This window comes from Pararge aegeria, chromosome 27 (assembly GCF_905163445.1).
Source record: "Pararge aegeria chromosome 27, ilParAegt1.1, whole genome shotgun sequence".
Classification (NCBI taxonomy): domain Eukaryota; kingdom Metazoa; phylum Arthropoda; class Insecta; order Lepidoptera; family Nymphalidae; genus Pararge; species Pararge aegeria.
In genome coordinates this window covers 193,650-212,118 of record NC_053206.1, presented here as the reverse complement: position 1 = coordinate 212,118, position 18,469 = coordinate 193,650, and the positions used below count along the sequence as shown (strand labels likewise).

Sequence of the window (18,469 nt, the reverse complement as noted above, 5' to 3'; positions counted from 1 at the left end):
AAAAAAGACATGGCACCATAATTTTTTTTTTTACAAAGTCTTAAACAGACCAAAAGAGTGACTAAAATAGGCAAAATGTTTTATTACTGCAAAATGAGAGCTGGTTTGGATTTGGTGGGTCGACCACGTTTCCTTTTCCGCTCGATTGCTACTGCTTTTGCATCCAAAGGTAACACCACCTTTCACTCGTCAGTTTGAGCCGTATCGCCAGACCCAAAATATGTTTACACATGTACTTTGTGAAGAATTGGGGACAGTCGCAAGAACCCTTTTCCTAGTCTGAATCTGGCAGCGTTGTTTTCTGGAAAGCAATGCTATGCCTTTTATATTCGTCAAAAGTGCTCCAAGATTGATTGCAGTCGATACTACCAGCGTTTTCATTCCGAATTAGATATACTTTACTCGTGGAATCTGATGATATTATATCAGTTGTGACGTTTTCCTTCGCCCAGACGTAACCCTCCGTCCATTCTTTTTGTTCTATAGTTTTCGCTTCGGGCAGCGAGGTTTTTCGCGACCACTGTCCAACCATCTCCATAGAAACTGTCAGGAATCTAGCCAAAGGTAGCCGTTCACGCACTGCGTTGTGCTCTTTGATGCTTCGATTAAACGATTCCAAAGCGTCATTCGTTGATGGCGATAAAGGAGCTGCACCCAGGAACCAATTGGAATTCTTGTTCAGCCATTCCTCTTTTATATGCTGTACAAGAACCGTTTCGTGTTTCCACTTCGTGAGGAACGCTTGCGCTGCGGCGTGAAATACTTCGGGCGATGAAGCGTTATGTAGGGAATCTATATCCTCCAAAACGCTCTTCTGATCGTTATGCGTTACAATTTTCGCAACAATCTTCTGCATATTTTTCTTAGTGCGTGACCAACATATGCGGGTGATCGGTTCCACGCCGAAGACTGCGTGGAATGCGTTTTGTATGTGGTGCGCTCCATCGCAAACCAGAACCCTCGGTCGCATGACGTGGTCATAAATCAGCATAACCTTCTCTTTGAGTCCATCAAATATCGCTTGGAAGTCTTCCTGGCGCTGATTCGACGCGACCCACAAGCAAAGTGGATGGAATTTACGATTTCCGTCCGTAGCACCAACTGTAAAAACCGGAAAACCTTGCCATATCAGATTATACGTGGCACCGGCGTGCATGACGTCCGTAAAGCGTATCATCCCGAGCAATCTCTTCGTAGATAGAGCGAATCGGAAACTGGGCTCACTTCCTTCTGTTCTGTGGTTACTTATGACGAATACCTCGTTATCGTCATCCGGAATAGCGGTACGATTATGTATCCATTGCTCTAATTCCCCCAAATAAATAGCAGACCTCCCGAACGCCGCCGATCTGCGATCGCATAAATAGTTATCGAGCTGTCTCTTGGTTGGCATTTTCACTCCTTGTATCTTACTGAGCGCCGCTAGAATGCCTTTTGGCTTCAACCGCAGGCCGAGCAGTTTATCGATTTCGTGTTTTGTTTTCTCGTGAACACCATAACTGTCCCGTGTGCCAATAGCATCGTGGTTATGCTCGCAGTCCGTCTGATACGCGATCACTTTATCTCCATCGTTCACGTACAAGAAATAGAGCTCGGCATCGCACTGGGGTCCTCTTTTTTTCACTCTGTTGCATCTGTAAAACTTCTTCGTACCGTCTTCACACGTACGCGTATAGTTACGCGACCAGGTGCTCTCGGATTTTACGAAGCTCTCAGCCTCCTCCGCGTTTGGGTACTGGTTGATGACGATCCATTTCTTGTCCCGCCTCTGTTTCTTCGCTCGCTTTACCCCTTCACTGTCGGATTCGCTAGAATGGTACGCGGGAACTGCGCTCAAAATGTCTCTACTAGTCCCTGGTGAAACATGTCCTGTTAGCACGTGATTCGAGTGAGTTAAACAATTTGTTGTATGGCCACATTGCGTCAAGAGTAAACAAACAAGTGCGTGCGAGACTTCGACCACTCTGAGATGCCGTCCTTTATATTTACACGTGTCTAAGTCATGTATACGTATCAGAAGTGCTCATAAAGTGAGGCTACTTGAAAGATGTTTTCAAAAGATATGCTAAAGTAGTATGACAGTACATAAAAATCTTATTGTATTGCGGATATGTAAACTTTTTTTTTCTTAGTTGCCTTTTTATTTTAAACAGTATATTCTAAAAAAAACAACAAATAATGAAAAAAGAGGTTTTCTTTATTTGAATGGTTGTTTTTATTCATCATAGAAGGGGCTAAGGCCGTAGTCCACCACGCTGACCCAGTGCGGATCGGTGGACTCCACACACCTTTGAGAACATTATGGCGAACTCTCAGGCATGCAGGTTTCCTCATAATGTTTTCCTTCTACGTTGAAGCAAGTGATATTTTAATTTACCTAAAAACTAAACTTAGAAAAGTTAGAGGTGCGAGCTGGGATTCGAACTCGGCCCCCCGAAAGTGAAGTCGAGCTCCTATCCAATGCGCAATATCACCGTTTCTTTGTTTTAATTATATTTTTAAAACATAATTAACATTAAAAAGTAATTAAAAGCTTGTTTAAATTATAAGACAAGTAAGAAAATTTAGTTCATTGCATGGTCTAAGAAAAGCCCACTTTGTTTTTTTGTGAAAAAAAAAGCGGAGTTCGGAATCAGAATCTGTTCGGAGTTCTTATGTGTAAAATCTCTTTGGTGTATCTAACGTATTCATTGGACGTTGTAAAAAAAAGGATCCAATCCACAATGAGGATAAATGTAGCATATCGTCGCAATAGGTGAGCAGTTTTTTGGTACACTTTAACTGAGAGCAACTTTCAAAAGTCAGAGCGTGTAAAGGTAATAAAATAGCGTATAGAAAAATCCTATTTTTAAGGATTATATAAACTTAAGTAAACTGTTATAAAAACCTTGAGCAATTCATACCGTTTCATAGCTGTGAACTGTAAAATATGAACTTGACTGTGAGATGGTTATAACAATAAAAAAAACGGCAAGTTTGTTGTGGTCTCTTCTTAGAACAGACCCCGTTTGGAACGCTCCTATCTTTAGTTTTAAGTTGCTAATGTAGTTTTCAGCATCACCTCACAATAATAATGGTAATATATATGTATAAGTAAGTGCCTGTGATAGGCCTACATGAATAAAGAAATTTTGAATTTGAATTTCAACTACTAGTGACTAGCTAGACACTAACTAGTGTTTCCCGAACAGGTGGTTAGTCACCTGATACCATTTAACAGTTGACAGTAATTATGTAAATTAAATTGGGAAAAAGTTTGTGAGCTAGCAACATTCCACGGGTTTGAAGTGAGGTGTGCTGACGTTTATACTGTTTTGGACACAATGCAGTGCATGCAGCATTTATTAATGGCCGAAGCATGTTCTTAACTCTGGGGTATAATAATGTACGTTATGTGACGGCAGCTTCCCACAGTGGCTAGCTAACTTTGGTGTCAAACTAAGATACATAATAGTCCTGCAGTTGTAGTTAGCTGTCTATAAAGTTGCACTTTTTTTTTTATAGACCAGCGCTTGACTGCGGTCACACCTGAGCTAAGCGATCATCATTCTGGATTGGGTCCTTTTTTTAAAGCGAAAGCTTCTCAAACAAGTGGCGTGCACGGGTTACGGTTTTGCGTCTTTGTGTGTCTTCATATGTGCTGTCAAATTACGACTGTATGTAAATTTCGCCTGACACAGCCCGCAAGAGAACGGCTTCTCACCAGTGTGCAGTCGTATGTGTCGGGTCAAATTAAACTTTTCCCTAAACTTGAAATGGCAGAAGTCGCACGTGTACGGCTTTTCGCCCGTGTGTATCTTCATGTGGGTGGTCAGATTGCATTTCTGTATGAATTTGGCCTGACACACGTCACAGGTGAAGGGTTTCTCGCCCGTGTGCGTTCTGACGTGTATAGTCAAGTGCCCTTTGTACTTGAACTTCAGCGTACAGAAGTTGCACGAGTACGGCGTCTCCCCAGTGTGGCGCCGCATGTGGGTGGTCAGATGACCTTTCGACGCGAAATCGGCCTCGCAAACGTTACAAGAGAACGGCCGCTCGCCAGTGTGCGTTCTGACGTGAGCTATTAAATGACTTTTGTACGAAAACTTCGATTCGCATTGCTCGCAAGCGAACGGTTTCTCGCCGGTGTGCGTTCTCAGGTGACTAATTAAATTACTGTGTTCCGAAAACCTCGCGTCGCACACACTACAAGAGAACGGTGCGGCGCCAGTGTGTAGCCTCATGTGGGATGTGTAATTGTATTTGCGCGTGAAGTTCGCGGGGCAGAAGTCGCAGCGATACGGCCGTTCGCCAGTGTGCGTCCTCATGTGTAATGTCAGAGCACTCTCGCATTTGCACTCCCGCTTGCAAACGCCGCAGGAGTATTTGTTACTGGCTCGTTTACCGTGCTTTGTCTGCGGGCACTCCTCCAGCAGTGGAGGGCCTGTAAGTAAAATGTACACCTAGAACATCCTAGAGCGTTGGTTGAGAGCAAATACAAGATACTCAGGTCTAAGTGACCGCCCGGCGTTTATGGAATATTTGGACAAAATTTGCAGCTTCGCTCCTTTGGCAAATTATAACTATATTTACAAAATACATAAAAAATCAGAAACTGTCATGTAAGTTTCATCCCCTATTTGATGTCTTTGGAGTTGGAATTTTGTTATATGTGAAACACGTTTTTCTTTATTTTTAATCGAAAACCTAAATTCAAAGTTTCATGGTATTAATTTTATAAATTTAAAATGCATATAAAAATTTTCGGAACCGACGGGATTTGAACCTGCGACTCTCTGGCAATGGCGGCCTGAGCGTTTTTTTTAAATTATGCTACGGCACTCCTAGCGTCGATGCCGAAATTAGATCATCATTCATTATCATGGAATTAACTTGATAAATGTAGTATTTTATACAAACTTTCATCCCCCTTCTTAGGGTTGGAATTTTCAAAAATCCTTTCATAGCGTATGCCTACATTGCAATAACTACCTGTGTGCAAAATTTCAGCCGGATAAGTCAAGTGGTTGATAGATCAGTCAGTCAGTCACCTTTGCCTTTTATATATAAAGAAAACCGTAAACTAAAGGTCTAATTCATATACATTGTTCTAAGAAATTTTAGGTTTTATTATATTAATTTTTTTAAATTAATATAATAAAACAAAATAAATATTTTTTATTAAATTAATTTTATTAGTAGTTTTGTAAAAGCTTAAAAAAACAATAACATACAATCGACATTTTTCGTTGTTATGAGGCCAATAAAAAAATGACATGATTTTTCTTTAAACTATGAGTCAAATTATTTATTTTTAAATTAGTTCATTTTATTATAGATAGATTTAATATCTTGAATTGATAAATTCTGATAACAGCTATTAAATAAAAAAGACAATGAAAAATACAGTAAAAACAAAAAAAAACGTGTGTGTACTTGTGTACACGCGTTAGAAGTTATAATCCTTTAGCGTAAAGAGATAAAAATTTAAAAAATCAAAATCTTTTCAAAAATTTCATCTTTCGCCTTATACTACGATTATAGAAAAATGAATTTAGTACATTACAAGTTACAAGTTTTATTATAACTCAATAAGTCAGTTAGTTAAATAAAGTTTATTTAAATATCACAAAAAAAACATAAGTAAATTTGGTATACCATTAGACTCATTATCGGACAACCAACATTAAAATTTGAGATTTATGTACAATTGAATCACACTTCGGACAATTATTGAAAGTGTACACTGTCAAACTTTATAGCTAACTTCAAGGTGTCGTTTTTTGTGACGGTGTGCGCATCGTAAAAAAATTATTCTCATCATTTCCCATAAAGAAGTATACCTTAAAAAATTTAAAAATAGCGCAGCAAATCAGGAATCTCTACAAAAAAAAATCTAAAACCCAGTTAAAAAACTATATGGATTAGACCTCTAGTTTAAGGTTATTTGTTAATAATTTTGTCAGGTCGCAATATTCAATAAAGGCCGGGCGGTCACTTAGCCCTGGGACATCTTGTATAAAATTCATACTTCGACATAGTAGTGTGTTATGGGTACTAAGACGACTGATGAATATTTCCATCAAAAATATACAATCAATAATAATTTCCATCATAATATATATCATAAATATACCAATACTTATAATATACAGATAAACACGCAGGCACTGGAAAACATTCATGTTCATCACACAAACATTTTCCAGTTGTGGGAATCGAACTGCAAAAGTAAAATTTGTTTTTTTTAAACTACCAGTCATAATAGTCTCTGTGAGATGGCAGTCAAAAGCCATATTAAAGTTAAATTTTAAACATATCGCACCCCTACAGAAGGCAATTCTCTGAGCCTATATAGTTCTGTTAAAAAAGTACATAATACAATCAGCACTTACAGAGGTTTTGGGAACTGTCCGCAGAGATACTAGCTTCAGCATTCGGTTCAGTCTGAAACAAAATATAAAGCAGGTCAGTCTGCTTGCAGTGTCTCTAACAGTTAACCATGGTAATCTGTGCCATGTGTAATACATATTGTGTAGCCCATCCCATAGTAATCCGTGGTATATGAAGCCCATAGTAATCTGTGCCATGTGTAATCCATATTAATCTGTAGCATATGTAACATTTTCAGTTTTATTATAGTATGCTACTACATGCTGCCATTAAAATATCACTTACATAAACACGCTGTGGGTTAATGCAACACAAAGGTATATTTATGCGAATATTATAAATAGGTAATGTTACTGAGGTCGTAGAGGGTAATCTCTGGATCTACAGAACCGATTTTGAAAATTATTTTCGTGTTGGATTGTCCATTAATTCAGCAAGGCTATAGGCTACATAATATCACACTACGACCAAAAGGTTCAAACACGGGAAAATCCATTCCTTTTGAGAGCTTCTAATGTTAAAGCAATTAATGAGGGAATCGTTCATCTTTAAATGTTAAAAAAAGTCAGCGACAGCATATGTCTATCTTTAATCTACTTAGTACAGATACATCTACTTAAACTTCATAACAATTGCATTATTATTCTCATTATACTTATTATATATATGTATTGATTTAACATTAGGGTACAAAAAATAGAAAAAAAAAAATAATAATGGTAACAACAATAAATAATGACAGTGTATAGTCAGTACATATTTGAAAATTTAATGTATGTTCATAAAAACATTTCTAAATTTAAGAAAAAATGTGAATTATTACATTAATAGTAAGAATAAACTTACAGTGCAATATACTAGGTTACATAAAATTCATAATTCGTTTAAAGGAAATTGCATACAATTCTACAATAAACTACCAATTGACATCTTGGAGATGTCTCTTAAAAAGTTCAAAGTTTGTATTAAACGTAAGCTTATAGAAAAGTCCTATTATAGTATAAAGGACTACGTAAATGATAAAAAAGCTTGGGTGTAAATTATTGCTCTAACCAGGTTGCTCTTCTAATAATTTAAAATGACATTGTGAGATGGTGATAACAAAAAAAAACACCCGGCTAAGTTTGTTGTGTGCTTCTTCTTAGACCAGGATGCGTTTGGAACCCTCGTAGCTTTAGTTTTAAGTTTACGAATGTGGTTATTGCCATCATCTCACTATCGTGTAATTCTTATGTACGCATCAAAAGTGCCACCTATGGGCCTACTTGAATAAAGATATTTTTGACTTTGAATATAAAGAAGACAAACAAAAATTTTGTAAAAATAAAAATCACATAAATAGATTAAACAAGGTATGTGTAGTTATTTATTCCAGTCATTTGCACATGACGTTACTAAGACTCTACTACTTACCTTAATGTATACTGCTGCAATATCCATACACACATCTGTTGTCTTTTCACTGGGTTCCAACCTATTGATCTCATCATCACTTGACATTTGTTCACTCTTAATAGCTCTTAACGGGTCCGCCTCAGTATATACATCATCAAGGTGTAAACTGGAGTTGGACAGTTCCTCTTTGGGAACAATAAACTTTGTGTTATCTTTGTGATCCTTTTCAAATGTGATCTCGAGTTCTTCGACAATTTCCTTCTTAGGTATAAGAAGGTGGTTAGTAGCTAAAGAAACCTTCGCTTCTTCCTCCATCATCATGAGGAATTTATGACATTATTGGTACTTACTGATGTGGATATTCTGTGAAAAATAAATCATGTATCTACACTTATAAATAAACAACTATGTCCTATGACAGGCAGACTGGATGGTTCCAGCTCATTGTATAAGGAGACTGGCTCAAAAACAGAACACATAATGTTACTTTTATGACAAATATCTATATATTATTTATCATCATCATCATATAAACCCATTCTGACGTTCATCTGCATGTGGTTCCATGCCACGGTTTTCGGGGCTTTCAGATCCTAGCCCTCGCCTTCTCGCTCCTAGGCTAGCTCCTACCCTTAGGTTAACGTCGCTTCTTCCCGCCATGTCTTCGAGCCCTGGGGCTCTACCCATGGCGATCTAACGCGCTCTCCCCAATCACCCGCTACTATCTTTCTGAAAATGGTTTAGATGATGATGGTCATAATGACCAAACGTAAATGCATAGGATTCTAATGATGTTGAATAATCGAGCGCCCTGAATACTTATATCCAGGAAACTCAATACCTAACAATTATTGGCCTATCCCGGACATAATACAGGAGTCCCGGGACCGCGTGACCCATAGTACAACATACTAACCAATTGTCCAATGGCCCTTTTGAATACGGATATCCTAGAGTTCAGAGACATTAAAATCTTATAGCTGAAGGAATGGGAAAGAAGTATACCCACTAAGTTCTACAAATTTCATCTTTTTTTCAATTACTTCAACATATTGATATTCGATGTTACGTTCTTTCTGAGCATTACGCTGTTATATTATCATCATAAACATGAAACATATGAAAACCATTGGAGATAGTTACCTTGTTAAAACTTTATTAAATCCATTTATTATCCCTTCTGATATTATAAACTGAGAAATAATTAAAAGTTAGGACTAATTTGTAACACATTATAAAGAAAGTATTCAGATTTCAAAATAATTACGATACTTTTTACTATCAGTTTTAAAATCTAAACAACACCATAGATCGTTTGTTATGATTTTTAATCTAGTTTATTTATCTTTTTTTTTTATTCAAGGCCCTGCGTTTCTGGCCCTTTTAATAATTTTTTTATTGAAAAGGTGTTTAGATAGAGAGCTAATTTTAAAGCTACAGAATTAAGAACATACAGAATCTATGTACACGACTTATATTGAAGCATCAAAAACCACTACACTTAAGTTGATTTCGAACAGGCGTTTAGACATTTAACATAAAATGCGAATACTGGGAAAAGTTTGTGAGCTAGCAACATTCCTCGGGTGTGAAGTGAGACGTGCTCGGGACGTCATCTGTTTTTGGTTACAACGCTGTAGGTATGCACTGCATGCAATAATGGCTGAATGAATATAAGAATATAAATAAGCTACCTATTTATAAATATCTTATTTACTATGCCTTACTAAAATGTTAAGTTAGCGAATGCATTGTGCCGATCATAAATCTTGTAAACGACCACTATTGATTTGCGCCAAGCCTAAGTTCCTAGCAACCAGCAGGCATATCAATATTTATGTTTTAACCAAATCTGATTTTAGATATCAGTACGGGAAAATGAGACTACACTTTTTAGAAGCACTTTATGGAACGCTTCAAATTATAACATTGCTCACTTGGAATAAAATTCGCTCATTCAGTATTTTTATGCGCCCCTTTTAATTTTCGATCACAACAGTTCAGATTAAGAATTTTACACTTTTAGCAGATTATTTTTTTATAATTATTTTCACTAAAGATTATACAATTATAATCACTTGTTTGTTAATTTATACCAATCATAATTGAATGCTGCTGGTTTAGTATTACAGTATGTCAGTTGCGGTCGCCATCTATTTGTAAATTCGCTCGATTAACATTATTCCTTTTTAAAACTTGCTTGACTTTAGATCCTAGCTATTTTAGCCCTGTTGTCATTTGTAGTAATATCTCTGGAAAGATCATTTAAGATACACGTAGAAACACAAGGGACTCCCCCACAGCAAATTATCAGTACATCTTAACATGACGCGTGCACGATGGCCGAATAGTGTTGTTGAAGACCGAAAAACACCAGCTCTTGTGACATACATTTATTTATTTATGATATTGTCGCTTATACTTGAGCATATATTAAAATAATATTTCAATATTTCAAACGTACCTAGAAAATTATATTTAACAATATTTATCGGTAATTTAAAACTTTAATAATCATGTCATGAAATAAAAAAACAGCAAAAACTAGATAGTTGCCATCTTCTCTTCTCTGTCTCATTAATAGAAATCGGAAACGACATGGACATCGCCCACGCGTCAATTTAAGTAGAAAAGGCAATCTTTATTATTCATTGTTCTTACTGACAATCTCTAACACTGACCTCTATTAACGTAGGTTTTGGTATGCTGTCATATTGACAATAAGCACTAATTGTCATTGCCATTGAAAAAAAAAGAAAGCACGAAAATTTGTCAACAGTGGGGGAGCATCTCTTTTGTTTTATGAATTTAAAAAGAAAGTAAAACAAATTTTAACGTAATTTCAACAGAAAAGTAGTAATAACCAGCGTCGTAATCATCTAGTGCTCGTAGCTGCTTCGTACAAACAGTAAGTGCCTGTGTTTTCGTGTTTCTTAGAAACATGTGTGCGACGCCGAGGGCCGCGTGAGGTCATCACATATCCCAGCTTTATTTTTCAACATTTTTCACTTAAAGGAACACATAAAAAATTGTGGCCGACGGTTGAACGGCAAGCGTTTTTGTGATAAATATTTTTTTTGATTATAATTTGCGATTTATAATAACGAAACCTATAATTTCTGCAAAAATAAGATATTTTATAAAATACATATAACAGTAAATAAATATAAACACACTTACTTTTGGTAGAGTTCTTTTGATATATGAGTACAAAATGTATGGCATTCCTATCCCCAGAGTACAAAGTGTGAGAGACGTAGGCGTAACTTTTGACAAAAAATTAACCTTCCGATACCATATTACCAAAGTTTTAACTTATTCAAGCGCCTTTATGTACCCAACCAAATTTCTTTTAGGTTGCTTAGGGTTCAACTCCCTGGAGGTGAGACTTGCGACCAATCAAAAATGATGTGCCAAATGTTACAAGGAGATGTTGATGCTCCAGATCTTCATAACCAACTGTGTTGTGTACATGCCCCAAAAGACTCCTCCTTATATGCATTTTAAATATATAAAATTGATAATTCCTCCAAGTGTACCTACACTAATAAAAATTATAAAAATATAAAAAAAAAAAGCAATGTGTCATCTCTTGTTTCAAACGTGTGTCATTGTAATATGACTTTTCATTAGTTTCACCGATCAATCTCCTTCGTGCCTTCTTCATCTACAAGACATTGGCGAAGTACCTTGTGCCCAGTTGGCACAGACAAAAGCCATAAACAAGAATTGAATTGAATTGAATTGTAATATGGACCTTTGAAAAAGTAGATCGAAACTGCAACGTTTCCTACTAGAAGGCATATACTAATTTCGGCATCGTCAGTAGGAGAGCCGTAGCTTAATTGGTTAAAGAGCTCAGGCCGCGATTGCCCAAGAGTCGCAGGTATCCTGTTGGTTTGGAAAATTTTTATATGCATTTTATATTTATAAAACCGCTTGTTGTGGTGATAAAACCTGACAAACCATTAACTTAACAATTGATTATTATTTTTGTTTCAGCTGTAACATCCAGAAGTGGGTATGGAGCAAGTGCTGCAGCAAGTGGCACAGACGGTGGAGAAGCAGCTGGACAATGAACTGGAAAAGTATGTGTTGTTCGCTTCACCCTTGAAACAGATGTAGTTAGAACTTATAGAGTTCATAGCATGTCTTCTATCTAAACTACGTACATGAAAGCGAGTGAGTGAATGAACAAAATGAATACTGAATGTTTCATCCGGGGCTCAGAACCAGTTTAATAGCACATACAATAACGTTCAATAAACCTAAATTAAACGTTTTATGCAAAGAACAAATATGGTGTAATAATAATATTAATAATATTTTTTTAATTTAGGTAAAATGTATAAATCATACATCTCTTTAAATAGATTTGTGTTGTTTCTTATATATCTAGATGTTTAAATAGTTAAAAACTAATGTTAAAAACTCTATAACCCTAATAATATGATATTTTTGGCAGTTTAGGAAAATTCCATCCATCCATCCATCTTATCTCATGCCCTGCCGCTTCAGACTATCGTACGCATAGCAAATTACAAAAAGAATTGATTTGATTGAGTGAAATTAGTTTATTATAGTATTTTTGAAATATTATGAATTTAATTTTCACTACTCTATATTTGGTTTTATACTAATTACATTAGTTAGTTTTAAGTTATTAGAATGTCACTTGCTTCAACGGTGAAGCAAAACATCGTGGCGAAACCGGCATGCCTGAGGAAACCTCCATGATGTTCTCAAAGGAGTGTGGAGGGCACCAGTCCGCACTGAGCCAGAGTGGTGGACTACTGCCTTAACCTCTTCTCATTGTGAGAGGAGGAGACCCGTGCTGTGTGGTGGGCCATGGGTGAGTTTGATGACTAGTTACATAATGTACTGTCCCGTTGGCAGGCTGGACGCGTTGGACAGCAGCGACCTGGAAGTGCTCCGCCAGCAGCGCATCGCGGAGATGAAACTGCGCGCCCGCAAGAAACAGGAGTGGCTCGCCATGGTGCGTGTTCCCCACGGCGCCCGGACCCTTGCACATTTTAGAAATTCATAAATGAAGAAAATTCTAAACGAACCAAATTTTGTTATTTTTCAAAATTTTAATTCAAAATTCAAATTCAGAATTCAAAGTCAAAATTCAAATTCATATTCCTAGTTGGTATTTAAAATTCAAAGTAAAATTAAAATAAAAAATTCATAGGCCCATCTTATAAGCTTTTTGGAAACGTCAAGTCAGTGTGTTTGTAGTGACTCTACCACCGGTTCGGAAGGCAGATTCCTCCGAGAAGAGCTGGCAACAAACTCAGCAGATTGTCATTTTTCAACAACATTTTACAGTTTACAAGCTTTAGAACTGTCTATCTTGTGAGAGATGAGAGCGGAGTTTCCAAGCAGCCTCGTTAAGAAGTATATAATCGTATAGGAACTGCGATTTATTAAATGTGTTTCAACACATTGTTTAAACTTATGCATTTGTTATGCACTTATGCCTATTAATCGCATAAATGACTTCTCCACCTTTTGCACATGATACGGGTGTTTTTTTATTATTATTATAATTGCCATACCTGGGAGGCTGGCAGTTATTGCAGCCATATCTCTTTTCAATGAAGCTGTGATAGCCTATTGATAAGGACTTTGGCTTCACCTTCAGGGAGCCGAGTTCGAATCCCAGTATTCACCTCTTAACTTTTCTGTTATGTGCGTTTTATTTAATTAAAGTATTACTTGCTTAAACGGTGAAGTAAAACATCGTGAGGAAACCTGCATGCCTGATAGTTCTCCCTAATAGTCTCAAAAGGAGTCTACCAATCCGCACTGGGTCACTTCTCATTGTCAAAGGAGACCCGTGCCCTGTACTGGGCCTGTAATAGGTTTAAATACGTTAGTGATTTAATTTATGGATTTGTCATTCCAGGGCCACGGTGAATACACAGAGCTGGCAGACGAAAAAGAGTTCTTCACTGTGTGCAATAAGAGTGATAATGTCGTGTGCCACTTCTACCGCGACGACGCGCCCCGGTGTCGCATCGTTGACAAGCACCTCAAGATCCTGGCCGCGAAACACGTGGAGACGAGGATCGTGAAGCTCAATGTGGAGCGAGCGCCGTTCCTTACAGGTAAAATTGGCAGTACAGGTAACATGTAACATTACAGGTAACATGTAACATTACAGGTAACATGTAACATGTAACATTACAAACTTTGCTTAGTATTTTTTTTTTATTATTTTATATATAACTAGCTGTACCCTGCCACGCTTCGCTGTGGCACATTGTTATTGAATGGTTGAGAAAAATAGATTACAACTTACAACCGCACGTAGTTCGTTCGAAGGTCCCCTCGATTTCTTTGGTCTGCCATCATCAAACCCCGATTTCCTTATCATGTGACCACCTATGAAATATCTTCTTTCCAATAAAAAAAGAATCATCAAAATCAGTTCATAAACGATGAAGGTATCCGCGAACAAACATAAAATAAGCATATATAAAAAGTCGCATTGAGAAATCTCTTCCTTTTTTAAAAATGCATATTTTTTATATCTTTGGCTAGTTGAATATTACTGTTCATTAGTATAAATATAAATATTTTAATATTCGTCAACAGCTCGACTGAAGGTGCGTGTGCTGCCCACTATTGGGCTTGTGAAGTCCAACAAAACGACGGACTTCATAGTGGGCTTCACGGAGCTGGGCAACCGGGACGACTTCAGCACTGAAATGCTCGAGTGGAGGATAGCCAGGTAACTAACACTAACTCAAAACTGTTTTATTTGAATTATCGTCATACTAACATACTTTGGAGTGATTAAAATTCTCTTTCAAAAAATCTTGTCAGTTTAATCAGTGTTCAATGTAAACGCACACAAATATATCTCACATCAATATCTTCCATGACTCACCCACAGCTTTTAGGAAAAATGTTGAGTTGATTTTTTTTTATCAAACATTAAGTTTACATGACGCTTTGTCAACGCTATGTGCACTTTAATTGACGTGCATCAGTCCATGTGTTTGTGTGTGTGTTGTTTAAAAACGTGTAATATGCATGTTGTTAGTTCTATGCTCGTAATAAATATGGAAGCTACGGTATCACATTACAAATCTTTGAGTTTCTTTGCTATTTGTTACTTATTTGACCATGTACTGTCTGTACAACTATGCAATTTGTAACAGAATTACGAAATAATATTGAAGTATGCATAAGTATATTTAATAAATAATCACCCTGTGACAGTATTAAATCAATACAATCATAAGTAAGCAATTATGGTTTATTTTAACTAAAAAAAACCAAAAGAAAATCATTAATAAACAAAACTAAAGAAAACATTAAATAATTACAAACTTAAGAAACACTTATTAAATTATTATACAAATGGACGGCCATTAAGTAAAACATCCGTTTGTCTCTGGTGCTGAAGCAGAACTGGCATCGTCGGAGTAGGCGACGCCCCCAAACATGACTAGTCTAGGCTAATTCGTTTGTTACGAATTCTAAAGTTTTAGAATTCCAAGTGTTCACTTTTGACAACCCTATTCAAGATAAAAGACCGACACGCGCATAGTACCTACGCTACGCCACGCGTACCTAATAAAGTGACAGGAATCACATGATTTTACTTTCGCATGTGATGTTAGCGCTGTATCTGATTTGTTTCTGTTAAACCTATGGCAGCGGTTTACTCGTTTCCATTTCGCAGATAAGTCTCAGAGACAGTACGTGAAGTATTATTTCGTTTTTCATTTAAATTTTGTATATTAAACTGTTATTAGTTATGAAAATAAAATGAAAATTTATTTGTTCATATAATACAATAGCAGATAAGGCGGAGAACTTCTGTTAAGTTTAAAACCTGTGCAAGAAGATCTCGCTCTTCCATTACAAAAACACATTTTTATTTCAATAAAGTTCATAATCTAACAAAACAAAACCCTAAAAACATTGTCAAAGTCAAAAGTCAAAAATATGTTCAGTCAAGTAGGCCGGCCCATAGGTGGCACTTTTGATGCATACATCACATGAGAATTACACGGTAGTGAGATTGCCATATTCTTAAACTTAAAACTAAAGCTACGAGCTACTAAGAAGCAGCCCACAACGAACTTAACCGGGTGTTTTTTTTTGTTATCAACATCTCACATTGTCATTTGAAATTATAAGAAGAGCAACCTGGTTAGAGCAATAATTCACAGCCAAGCTTTTTTATCGATTACGTGGTCCTTTATACTTTAATTTGTTTCGTATGGTTCCAGAGCTCAGGTTGTGGAGTACTCGGGCGACCTGACAGTGCCGCCTACGGAGGGGAAGAAACGCGTGCTACAGGTCCAGGGCAAGAGGAACATTCGCGGACGGAACGACAGCGACTCCGACCTGGACAGCGATTAACACTAATAAATAACTCATCATCCTTGTTAACTTTGCAGAAATCCATGATATACCATGAAAATTAAGCTTAATTTGCTATACTCCGCGAAAAGCAGGAGAATCTGTATGGTGTAATTTATAATTTCCTCAGATGTTGACTGAATAAGGAATAATTGTTCAATCAAACAATCGATTTTTATTTTGCTTGAATATTACACATGCAACATGTTTACATAGGTGTTAATTATTTTTTATAAATATCAAATATCCTGCCAAAATTGGCTTGCAAAAATTTGTCGTAAATACACAAAAAAAGAAGGAAATGAAAATAAAAGATTAAATAAAATATTAATACTTAAAAAATAAAGTGAATTCATGAATGTCTATAATTGTTACAATTTTTCATTAGGGGCCATCCATAAAGTACGTCACACGAATTTTAGGACTTTTGAACCCCTCCCCCCGTCCTTGTCACAGGTTGTCACATTTTTATAACCCCCCCCCCCCCCCCCCCCCCTCCCTCCCGATGTGAATCGAGAGAATTTTCATTTTTTACTTATTTTTATTAAATAATTATCTAATAAAATAAAAATTTTCACACTTCGGTGATACCCTCCCTCCCCATTAACGTGTGACGTACTTTATGGATGGCCCCATAAAGGTATCATTGATATATAATAATAAAGTCAATCATATAACACTGTTTATCAAATTAAAACACATCTTAACAATTATTCATTGTAAAGTCAACATCTCCTGAGGATGCTCCGGTTTCGGAGCCAAATGTGTGTACTCTACATTGCTAAGGATCTGTTTGGTGTGGAGTATATGGATTGAAGTAATTATAAATTACACCATACAGATTCTCCTGCTTTTCGTGGAGTATAGCAAATTAAGTTTTTTTTTCATCTTAATTAACTTGTACCTTAAACCAAACGCGGGATGGTTGCTACTGCAATATTAATTTGGTTTTAACGCGGACTTGCACACGATGGGTTCCGTACCAAGGAGCAGTATGTTAAACAATCACAAAAAACACTCTTAACCTTACTCTTATATATAACACTCTTATATATAATGCCGAAATAAGAAAGATATTAGCATGATAAATGTATAAAAAAAACTCATCGATTTCTGGGTAGGCGAATAGATACAAATTTACATGTAACCTATTTTTTTTATATCAAAATTCAAAAATATCGGTTCTATAATCTGGATATTGACTCGCATAGAATTGAGAACATCCAGAAACCGCGTGCACGTCTAATATAATAAACCACTCCACTCTAGTAGTGTTTCTTGAACAGGCCGTTAGTTACTCCATACCATTTAACAGTTGACGGTTCTTATATTACCTCTAATGCTCTAAACATCATAATCATCATATCAACCGATTATCGGCCCACTACGGTGCACGGGTCTCCCCCCACACTGAGGAGGGGGTAAGGCCGTCCACGACACTGGCCTAGTGCGGATTTGTGGACTTCACACGCCTTTGAGAATGTCAAGTAGAATTCTCAGGCATGCAGACAGGTTTTTCGTTAGATTTGAAGCAAATGATATTTTAATTCCTTAAAACGCACAACTTACAAAAGTTAGAGGCTGGGATTCGCACTTTGCTCTACGAAAATGAAGTCGAAGTCCTACTCACTGGGCTGCCACCACTTCATGTTCTAAATGTTTACCATAAAATGAAAAAAGTTTTTGAGCTAGCAACATTCCGCGGGTGTGAAGTGAGACGTGCGCGGGACGTTTTAACTGTTTTTGGACACAGCGCACTGAATGCAATAATGGCTGAATGAGGGTTCTGTATGTACTCAACTCTGTGTTGACTCGTAGTTTATTTATGACTAGATGAAATCAATTTTTTCATATAAAATGTATCGCTATGTTTTTCTAGAAAAATGCTTTTTATTCAAGAATTCGGTGATTTCTAGTAGACATTTTAATACTTTCTACTTACATACTAGTAGACATTTTAATACTTTTTACTTTATACTAAATTACACACATAATTATTTGAAATGGTTAGATTATGATACAAAATTATGATATTGAATTTAAATAATAAATTTAAACATAGGGTAATTATCAAAAAACACAGTTATGCGATGTTTTTTTTAATGTGTTAATATTTGTTTTAATTGTCGTTAAAGTAATATAAAACGGTATTCATATGATATATACTACGTCACATTTATCAAATTTAGATAAAACTAGGTTTTTTCCGCGGCTTCTAACTTTTGATTTTCCCTGAAATTAGAAAAAAAACCCCAAAATCAAAACAATGGTCGGCGGGCACATTACACATTAGTGTAATCACGCGAAAGACGGTCAT

The 18,469-nt window shown here is 36.5% G+C and overlaps 2 protein-coding genes across 6 annotated transcripts; one reads left to right on the top strand and one right to left on the bottom strand.

Moving 5' to 3' along the window:
* Positions 1 to 194: 194 nt before the first annotated feature.
* On the bottom strand, positions 195 to 9,884 carry LOC120635646. Of its 5 annotated transcripts, none has more exons than XM_039906694.1 (6): positions 9,705 to 9,856; positions 8,911 to 8,960; positions 7,786 to 8,130; positions 6,375 to 6,426; positions 4,385 to 4,423; positions 195 to 1,854 (listed from the first exon to the last, which is right to left on the bottom strand). In XM_039906694.1, exons 3-6 carry the CDS (start codon positions 8,086 to 8,088, stop codon positions 275 to 277), a joined length of 1,974 nt encoding a protein of 657 aa, XP_039762628.1. In that variant the 5' UTR covers positions 8,089 to 8,130; positions 8,911 to 8,960; positions 9,705 to 9,856; the 3' UTR covers positions 195 to 274. The 5 variants fall into 5 exon arrangements, with proteins under 5 accessions (XP_039762628.1, XP_039762627.1, XP_039762631.1 ...); XM_039906693.1 differs by lacking the exon at positions 9,705 to 9,856 and adding an exon at positions 9,495 to 9,690; XM_039906697.1 differs by lacking the exons at positions 8,911 to 8,960; positions 9,705 to 9,856 and adding an exon at positions 9,864 to 9,884.
* A 624-nt stretch (positions 9,885 to 10,508) lies between these two features.
* On the top strand, positions 10,509 to 16,626 carry LOC120635677 (thioredoxin domain-containing protein 9). Its single transcript, XM_039906774.1, has 6 exons — positions 10,509 to 10,675; positions 11,770 to 11,855; positions 12,664 to 12,763; positions 13,679 to 13,880; positions 14,371 to 14,506; positions 16,020 to 16,626. The coding sequence occupies exons 2-6, from the start codon at positions 11,791 to 11,793 to the stop codon at positions 16,150 to 16,152; spliced, it is 636 nt and encodes a 211-aa protein (XP_039762708.1). The 5' UTR covers positions 10,509 to 10,675; positions 11,770 to 11,790; the 3' UTR covers positions 16,153 to 16,626.
* The last annotated feature ends 1,843 nt before the right edge of the window (positions 16,627 to 18,469 follow it).

Coding starts and splice junctions, on each gene's coding strand:
- LOC120635677 (XM_039906774.1), top strand. CDS start 11,791: ATGGAGCAAGTGCTGCAGCAAGTGGCACAGACGGTGGAGAAGCAGCTG. Junction 11,856..12,663: donor CTGGACAATGAACTGGAAAA/GTATGTGTTGTT, acceptor TCCCGTTGGCAG/GCTGGACGCGTTGGACAGCA. Junction 14,507..16,019: donor CTCGAGTGGAGGATAGCCAG/GTAACTAACACT, acceptor GTATGGTTCCAG/AGCTCAGGTTGTGGAGTACT.
- LOC120635646 (XM_039906697.1), bottom strand. CDS start 8,088: ATGATGATGGAGGAAGAAGCGAAGGTTTCTTTAGCTACTAACCACCTT. Junction 4,424..6,374: donor GGACAGTTCCCAAAACCTCT/GTAAGTGCTGAT, acceptor TTTTACTTACAG/GCCCTCCACTGCTGGAGGAG. Junction 1,855..4,384: donor GTGCCCGCAGACAAAGCACG/GTAAACGAGCCA, acceptor ATGTTTCACCAG/GGACTAGTAGAGACATTTTG.